This window comes from Sphaerodactylus townsendi, linkage group LG08, assembly GCF_021028975.2.
Source record: "Sphaerodactylus townsendi isolate TG3544 linkage group LG08, MPM_Stown_v2.3, whole genome shotgun sequence".
In the NCBI taxonomy this organism is placed as follows: Eukaryota; Metazoa; Chordata; class Lepidosauria; order Squamata; family Sphaerodactylidae; genus Sphaerodactylus; species Sphaerodactylus townsendi.
The window spans coordinates 67,991,594-68,001,074 of record NC_059432.1 but is presented as its reverse complement, the minus strand read 5'-3'; the positions used below and the strand labels follow the sequence as shown (position 1 = coordinate 68,001,074).

General features: G+C 41.5%; 1 protein-coding gene across 5 annotated transcripts in view; it reads left to right on the top strand.

Moving 5' to 3' along the window:
* Window positions 1–1,054: 1,054 nt before the first annotated feature.
* ATG16L1 (autophagy related 16 like 1) overlaps window positions 1,055–9,481 on the top strand; it is a 24,520-nt gene continuing 16,093 nt past the window's right edge. For 2 of the 5 annotated variants that reach the window (XM_048505400.1, XM_048505397.1), the window contains exons 1-7: window positions 1,082–1,348; window positions 1,506–1,699; window positions 4,997–5,090; window positions 5,926–6,031; window positions 6,696–6,769; window positions 6,872–7,123; window positions 8,249–8,314. In XM_048505400.1, coding sequence (XP_048361357.1) covers window positions 1,585–1,699; window positions 4,997–5,090; window positions 5,926–6,031; window positions 6,696–6,769; window positions 6,872–7,123; window positions 8,249–8,314 — 707 coding nt within the window. In that variant the 5' untranslated portion in view covers window positions 1,082–1,348; window positions 1,506–1,584. Of the gene's footprint in view, window positions 1,349–1,505; window positions 1,700–4,996; window positions 5,091–5,925; window positions 6,032–6,695; window positions 6,770–6,871; window positions 7,124–8,248; window positions 8,315–9,481 lie in introns of all 5 variants that reach the window. The other 3 variants (XR_007245247.1, XM_048505396.1, XM_048505399.1) reach the window with 3 other exon arrangements.

The window sequence follows — 9,481 nt, the reverse complement described above, 5'->3', positions numbered from 1 at the left end:
TGGCTTTTATTAAGATAAATCTTAGTGGGCCACTGCTCTGGAGGACCATCTGTCCCAGAACCTGAGGGAAAGGGAAAGAGAAGGAGGACTAGGGCAGCACACAGCTTTGCCCCACTTGACTGGGAACTGATCAGTTTAGAGGAGAGGTAGTACAACATTCAGCTACCCCCGGTGCAAGCCTGGTACTGTGTAGCCACTGAGGAGCATATTGTCTGTGTTCCTCAGCTACACTGCCCTCAGACAGAAGCTTGAGTGCTTTCCTTCAGCTGGTGAGAAGGGTATACTATGGTGCTCGACTTTGCCCTGGCAAGGAAGAAGTACCATGACTTCTCCTCCTCCACAACCCATCAGGTGAGAGAGCGAAGCCTTTTTCCAGGACCAGATTGGTCCCATCTCGAAATCTTCAAAAGAAGAGTGACTTTTCTTGAAAGGAGAGAAGGATTGTTTTATTTGCCTTCCAAACTGCACCTGACCTCACATTACGGATAATGTAGAACATGGCATTTGTGGCATCTGTAATATCCGTTCCACACAGATTTGCTGGAGCATCAAGCGGCTCAATTCCACTCCCATACATCTAATTGTCTTTCAAGATGCCCAAGACTCATTTTTGCTTCTGCTGCAATAAGTTAGCAGCGTCACCTTACAAATAAACCAGCGTCTCGTTACAAATAAACCACATTTTAGGAAGAAAACGAGCTGAGACTTTCTACCGCTTTGAAATGAGTGAGATTTACCCAGCTAATGTGGGCGGGGCTTAATTCTCAAGCGCCAATCAGGGACTTCCTCCAACTTCCAAACATGTAGAACCCCAGGGCCCGCTGCCGCGTTCAACCGAAAGCCGATTGGCTCTTCCCTCGGAATCTGTTTTGCCTCCATCCCCTACCAAAGATGGCGATCTCGGAAGAGCCCTTCCCTACGAGTCGTTCCTAAAAAGGGAACTTAGTCAAGGTCCCCACCAGCCACCATTTTGTGGGAAGCCTCCTGCGCAGTTGCCGGTTTGCAAAGTGGTAGGGTTTTTTTTAAAGAGGGAAGAAGATGCACAAAGATGGACCAACCTAGGACGTGAGAGGAACGCAAAGCTCTCTATAGAAGGCAGCTGCGCTATAATATGGAAATATGTTTTGATTTTTTGGTTTTTAGTCAGGCGTTGATAGAAACGCCCTTGACGAAGTTAACCTGCGAGTGAAGAATGGCAGGCCCTCTAGTGACGTCATACTACCCGGCCGTAGATAGTGCTTGCTTTTAGGAAGCGGGTGGTGGATTGGATGGGGGCTACGGCCCGAGTGAGGAGTAGTGAAAGGATCCGGCGACCCACGGAGACCCTTTCTCGGTTCGGCACTTGGTGGTAACAGTGATAAGATCTCTGCGCGCTCCTTAACCATCCCTTAGTGGTGGCGGTGGCGGCGGCGGTGGCAGGGTGTCTATCTCAACTGGTCTCCTTTGCTTGTTGTTTGCTTTACCCAGTATTGACCAGTGGTTTCCTTCTCCTGCTTGTCTCCCAGAGTCTGTCTCCCAGGCCGGCTTAACTCGTTCTTGGCCACAGCGATAAGGTCGAGAGTTAGAGCAGCAGCCTGTGGGAAGATGTCTTCTGGGCTCAGGACAGCGAGTTTCCCCGCCTGGAAGCGCCACATCCTGGACGAGCTGAGGCGGCGAGATCTGCTCCAGAGGCAGGCCTTTGAAGAGATCATTTTGCAATGTAAGTCACTCGTTTTGATATGTCCTGAAATCCTTGAGGTTGGGTTGTGGGGTGGTGGTAAATTATGCTATGAAGGATAAGGATACTGTATTTTTAATGGTTTTGATGAAATGTGTTTTGGCTGCTGTTGGTTATTCTGATCCTTGCACTGTTCACTGTATCATCTGATGGGACTTTTGGAGGTCTTCTAAATTACTGACTTGGTTGCAATTGGCATTTCCATCTGATGCGCTGGCCCTTGCAAGGTTAGAAGCTAAGAACAGAGTGCCTCTTTTCCATTCTTTTTCTTTTTCCTTACCTGACGTTTCTACTACCTGATAGTATGTACATTTGGTTCAGACTTGGTTTTCTAGTCTTTCAGTAAACTCATGTGGATTGATTTCTGTGAACACTGCTTGTATCTTTTTATGTTCATTTGTTACAAGACTAATTCATGTATGAAGTGTAAAAGAGGAATGCTTGCAACCTTTATTTTTCTTGATGTTTTTATTTACTCTCAATGCCAAGTATGCACAACAGAAGAGAATTGTGGATTATTTAAGTTCATCAGAATGGAAGGTATCCTCAACCTTTTGAGCCTGTGGACACCTTTGGAATCAAGGATCTTAAGGTTGGAGCACCTTTCCTATGAGGGAAGGCTGAAGAGTATGGGAATTGACAGTTTATATAAGAGACAACTGAGGGGAGCTACAACAGAGGTTTGTAAAACTATGCTCAGGGTAAAGAGGACGGACAGAGACAACTTCTTCCTCCTTTCGCAAAATATTATAATTTGACGACATCCAATGAAGTTTATGTGCAGTAGATTCAGGATGACCAAAGGGTGAAGATCAAAATAAATGAGTGGTTAAAATGGGTAATTCATGGCCAGAGGACGTAGTGATGATCGCAAGCACAGAGAGCTTTGAAAAGGGATTAAACAGTTTCATGAAGGGCTAGTCTACCGGTGGCTACTAGTAATGGTGAGTAAAGGGAAAATCCATGTTCAGAGGCAATAAATCTCTGAATTACAGTGCCAGGAGGCAACCTCAGGGGAAGGCCTCAGCTCTAGATGCCCTATTCTTTGCTGTCCATAATAACTGGCGGCCCTCCACGGTGAGATGGGATGTTATACTAGATGGACCTCTGATCTCATCCAACAAGGATCTTCTTTTGTTCTTATGAATTCTGACAAAGCATGGTGGGCACAATCACAAATTTTTATTGACTTGATTTATGCTCTGCCTTTTTCCCTAAAGGAGACCCAAAGCAACATACTGTTATCCTCATGATAATCATGTAAGGGCTATACTGAGTGTTTTACTTCCCCAGCAAATGTCCATAGTAGAGTAGGGACTCAAACTGGGGCCTCCCAGATTTGCTGCTGCAGGAGGTGGAGCTAACAACAAAATAGCATGTAATTAGGGTATTTTTGTCTTTTGCCTTCAAGTATCAGCTGACGCGTGGCGACCCTGTAGGGTTTTCAAGGCAAGAGAAGTTTGGAGACGGTTTGCCATTGCCTGCCTCTGTGTTACAACCCTTGTGTTCCTTGGAGGTTTCCCATCCAAATAACTAACAAGTTCTTTGTTCCTTGATCTGCTTGGGTTCCCTGTGGAATAGAATGGAACATTTTGCTTTACTGAATGGAAAGTGGTGTTCCAACATCCATACTGCTCTTAATCTAATGCCCGCAGAGATAAGATATAGATTTGAATGAACTTTGGTTTTCCCAGTGGAGCACCATTGTTAAAAAATTAACTCATAACCAAATTGTTGCATAAGCAAGATATTAGTCTCATGAAGAAAGGAAGCAAATTTCTTGTTGGACCCAAAGCCTGTCACTCCGGTAAGAATATGTTCTTCGTTAGAAAGTAACAGCCCAATCCAAAGGTCTCTGGAGGTCTCCACAAGGCTTCTAGGTGGTATGGGAAGGCAGCAAGTTCCAGAAACTCTCCGGTCATCTGAAAGCTCTCCATTGTGTTAAGCAGTCAAGGCCTGCACTGTGGGCCTTCCCGGCTCCATAGTTCAATGGAAGTGGACTAATGTCAGTTCAATCCCCAGGAACACCCTAATGTGTTCCCAGCCAAGCCAATGTACAGCTTTAGGTTGGCATGGCTTTGGGGCACAGGTTCTTTGAAGTCAGGCGCCATGTGGCTCCACAACGCTTACCCACCTCCTCATTTGCCCTCCCCACCAGTGTAAGTGCCACTTGCCAGGGTGGGCAAATGTGCTGGTGCGCTTCCCGCTGACTCCAAGAGCTGATTCATACATACACACACACCCCAGACTGGCTGCCCAGCTGTTTCCTTGGCATTAACTATGCTATGGCTCCTTCAGTCTCCTGAAGTCTGCTATGGCTCCTTCAGTCTCCTGAGCAAGGCTTTGTGCAGGTGCCGCCCTGCAAATGGGTGAAATCAACAACTGTCCATACATGTGTATTTTCTATTGTGACCTTGTTGCACAGGTAATAGGATAGTATAGTATGAAATGGTTCAGGAGGGGATATGGACCATGGAGTATACCACTATGTAGTGTCTGTTGAGCATATGCTTCTACTATTGTAATTTCTACATCATTTAGCATCCATGTTTACACACATGGGGTGTAGTGTGGTCAGGAGAAAATGTTACTAGAACATGGCCATACAGCCCGAAAACCACACAACACCCCAGTGATTCCGGCCATGAAAGCCTTCGACAATACATTAAACACATATGCTTTGTTTTAGCTCTATTACAGATTGCTGCAATCCAAACCTCATTGCAGTGATGGCGAACCTATGACATGCATGTCAAAAATGACATTTTGGGTGACATTCTAGCATTCTACGATACCCAACACCAAGTACCCAACTCCCTGTTTGAGTCAGTTTTTAAAAATTATTTGATGTTTCCTTATATCATTCACAGCATCACACATGAGTGGACAGTATTTTTTTTTTAAAAAATGAATTAATATGTAAAGTATTGTTTCTCTTTTTGGGGAAGGGGGGCCCAGAAGAGTCAAGTTAGGCATTCTCTGAATTTTTGAAACGCTGAGCCCAAAAGGTTCGTCATCACTGTCCTATTACTTTGTTATTGAATGTCCCATCCTGTTGACTGTATTGACTTAACGCTGTGTAATCAACCTTGAGTCTCAGTAAGAAAGGCAGACTATAAATAATAAAAAGAGTATCGTTTGTGCTGTTTGATACTTTGGGCTTTTAATATATATGCTACAATCATTAATAAGTTGTGTTCTTTATTACCTGACTGTGAAAGCTCTCTTGCTTTCTCTCTCTCTCTGGCTCTATTTTAATGGAAATTCTTTTTTCTCTAGATAACAAATTGCTGGAGAAGTCGGATCTCCATTCAGTGCTGGCTGACAAGCTACAAGCAGAAAAATATGATTTACCAAGCCGGCATGAGATCAGGTATTGACAGAGAATACCAGTAAAGATGTAACAAAGTCAGTATGTTACGTATATGTGGAAGAAATGAGCAGCACCTGTAGTTTTTAATGTAAAGTTCTGACTGCTGAAATACTTTCTCCTGAGTACAAGCATAACTACTGCTAATAACCATCTTAATGTTTATCACCTGATTTTATTATTCTTTCAGATCAGGTGGGCTTGTTCCCAAGTAGGTATACAACAGAATGAATCTCTGCTCTTAACAGGAGTTGAGATGGTGATTTTTTTAAGTGGTTCAGGGACTGCAAGTCTTGATCTTAGAAATCAGTTTACCCTTGACTGGAATATCATGTTATAAATGTTGTAAACTCAACATTTACAAAGGGAGAGATGTAGAGAACGTGAGCTTCTAACAATATGATTCTTTATAGGTGAATACATTGTTTTACGTACACAATCTGGCGGCTACATTGAGAAATTAGCTTGATTATTTTAAAATAGTGATCAGTGGTTTACGCTACAAATAGGAATAAAATGGATTTCTGGAAATAGTACCATTACTTGAGGTATGTATTGTTGAAGGCTTCCATGGCCGGAATCACTGGGGTGTTGTAGGGTCGCTGGGTTGTATGTCCGTGTTCCAGTAGCATTTTCTCCTGGGCGGTCATAGATATGGTGAGCCTGTGGTGATTTGAAAGTCCTTCTGGCTTTTTTTTTCTCCTTTAGGAGAAAATGCTACTAGAACACAGCCATACAACCCGGAAACCACACAACACCCCACTTGAGGTGTGATTGGAAATTCTGTGTGTATTAGAGAAACTAAACATTTCATTTTCTTTTCCCTTCAAAATTCTAGTCCAGGACATGATGGTACAAGGAATGATGCTCACTTGCAAGAAATAGCCCAGCTAAGAATTAAACATCAAGAGGAACTGACAGAATTACACAAGAAACGTGGCGAGGTTAGGATGACTCTATTCACCAGTGTATTATATTGCAGGCGTGCTTTTTTGCATTGGTGCTGGTTGTTGGGTTTACTACAGTATTCAGCAGAGTGACTGTCTCAAACTGAAAATTTTATGTGTGTTTCATGGTGTCGTGAGTTGTTATTCCGATATCATCAGCCCTGCTTTCTTCCTTATACAAGATATCAAAATGTGTAAATATGTTTGCATTAGGATTTATCTCTTCTGTTTTTTAATGTCTTGTTTCTTGCGGTTGTCAGGATGCTAGAAGAGCCACAATGATTTTTGCCTAATATTTAGGTTGGTTTTCTGGTAATTGTGGAAATATACCATACTCCTAGCTGGAAGTAATTAAAATACCGTTGATATATAATTTCCGAATGTAAATAAGGCTAGTTTTGTTACTGAAATATTTGAATGTAGGATAGTATGCTAATAGTTGACCGTGATATAAGAAATCCTTCACTCTAGAAATGTATAGTCTCTTACAAATGTCATAGTTGTTGTGAGTTCTTTAATTGTTTAATTTAATTCAGGGGGTTGGGTTTCTCTGTATGTGCTCAAATATATATTAAAAGTTTATTTATGATAATGTGACAGTTGATAATAAAGTATCTTAAAGCAGTGTTTATTTTCCTCACTGATGTAATTTTTTTTATAGTTGGCCCAATCTGTCATTGATCTGAACAACCAGATGCAACAGAAGGACAGAGAAATGCAAATTAATGAAGCAAAGTAAGTAAAGTCCATTTTTTCTGACATAATTTGCTCTAAATGCTAGAAATCTGTCTGTTGCCTTCTGGTTGGAATCTCATGTATCAGTTGCTTCTCTTGAAGGATGGCAGAGTATTTGCAAAACATATCAGAGCTAGAGACAGAATGCCAGGACCTACGCAACAAGCTGCAAGACCTCGAACAAGCCAATCAGACTCTTAAGGATGAGTACGATGCTCTTCAGATCACCTTTACAGCTCTAGAAGAGAAATTAAGAAAAACAACGGAAGATAATCAAGAATTGGTGACTCGCTGGATGGCAGAAAAGGCTCAGGAAGCTAATCGTCTCAATGCAGAAAATGAGAAAGATTCAAGGTGTGATAGCAACAGCGTTTTCTAAATCATTTTGTTTTAAATATGAATGTCTGATCCTCTGTCAAGATTAAAAGGCCCTTTCTTCCTTTGCTTCTGTGATAGAGAATTAGATAGAACTATATTCAGTAAGTTTTCCAAGTCTTATGTGGAAAGGAAGTGATGGGGCTGATCATACTATTTTATTTATTTTATTTACAAAATTTATATCCCAGCTTTCTGTCCTCCCAAGGGCCACCAAAACTAATTAAAACACATAAAATAATCACATTTTAAAACCACCACTTCACATATGCAGATCATTAAAAAGAAAACAGAGCTAGAATATTTACAAAGACATAAAAACAGAACATTGATCAGAAGGAGGGATCACTGGAGGAATGTCACATGAAACAAAAACATGTCTTCACTTGCTGGAAGAAGGTAGTAATGGGTGGCGGGGGGATGAATCTCCTTGTGGTGAGGATTCTAGAGTTTGGGGGCCTGACCAAGATGGCCCTCTCCGGGGTACATTAGTCAGAAGGTGGGGACATTTGAAGAAGGGCCTCAAAAGATTACTACAGCGGTCAGGTGGGTTCATAAGGGAGTAGGTAGTTAGTATCTAGTCTAGTATGCTGGTGGCTTTCTAATGAATTATTGCATAATTTTTAAAAATACCCTTTTCCAGCAAAGTTGATCTAAATATAGATCAGTTTCAGCTGGTTCTCATAAAGCAGCATGCATCTGTCATAAAGTCTACATTGCACATCCAAGTGCTGAAATTAAAATGGCTGGAAAAATTATTCCAGAATTGGGCTAATTGCTACTGAGTACATTAACAGTTCACCAGTTTCTATCTATGTGAAAGCTTTCCAGGGTAGGCCAGGAGTTCTTGTGTGACCAAGAAATGTACGAATCACCCTTTGAAATGTCTTCTGTATCAAGATCCTCAAAACAAGACTTACTGAAGCAACAAGACTGCCAACTAGTACTTCTAAGTAGTTGTGCTTCATTCAGTATGGTCTTTCGAGTGTGTTTCTCTGGTTGCCATATTACAGCACACTTGAAACTCATCTCCCGAGAACTTGTCAACAGTCTGTGGCTGAGCTGATGTGGAATTTCCCAGCATTTTTGTTTCTGTCCTTGTAGAAGGCGACAGGCCAAACTTCAGAAAGAACTAGCAGAAGCTGCCAAGGAGCCACTGCCAGTTGAGCAGTAAGTATTCCCTCATGTATTCAACTCTTTAAAATTCCTGGCAACCAGGATAAAAGGGTCGTAATTTAGTCAGTAAGAAAAGACAGGCAAGCGGTTAAGCTCATTACCTACGTTATCAGTATTGCGCTACTTCATCATTGAAAAGGAATTAGGGAGGTAAGAGGACTTGCATTAGTTTAGGAAGGAGCTGGAGTCACTGTGGCATATGAGCATTAACAGACAGGGAAAAGAGGAGCTCTAAAATGTGGTTTTATCTTAAATCAGAGGACTCTGTTGAGAAGGAAAAGGTTCTGTTGCACCCATTTAATTTTCCTCCCCCTTAAATATACACCTCTGTCAGGCACACCTGATTCTGAACCAGTTCCTCTTGCCCATTCTGCATGGTGATTTGTGAAAGAATTTTAGGTGTAGGAAGAATTAACAGACCGCTGATGGCTACCGTTGTGCTCTGTCCAGCTTGTTCATAAGAATTGCTTTTTATAAAAAAAATTAAAGCTACAGGTCACTAATGCTTGTCTCTGTGGGCTAATGTTTGCACATCAGTTGTTGAGGTTACCATATATTTCAGTCTTGGATTTGTGTTTTTTGTTTTTGCTTTTCTCATGTACCCAGAGCATGTTGTAACCACAGTTATTTAAAAAAAAACCCCACAAAATATTTCTAGGATGGCGCCTGGCTGAAAATAAAACAATACTGAAAGATATAAGGCCAGCCAAGCCTAAAAAACAAGGACTCTATATATAGGGATACAAGGCAATGTGGTATAAGCAGTTATTTTGAGTGTAATTTCAACAGATACTTCATAAACCGTTCATAAAGATTATTCATACAGATATATTGTGGTTATTTAACTGGATAGAAAGGTAATAAACACACATATAATGAGAGCATGTCATAAACATTGTCCATGAGGCACGAAACCTGCAATAGTCATATTGCGTTCCAGTCAGTAGAAAGAGTCAGTATCTCCAAAATTCAATGAATCAAAAATATTTAGATGAGTTGTGGTAGTTGGCAGCAACAGCTCCAGCAAGTGATAAAGAAACTACGGCGACAGCAGCCACATTCGCAGAACGCGTTGCGCGCTAGTCCACGTTTTCAATAGAAATTTTTTCAGTGCGTTCAGGTAATTCTATTAGAAATAGAGATTGAATTCTCTTATTTATG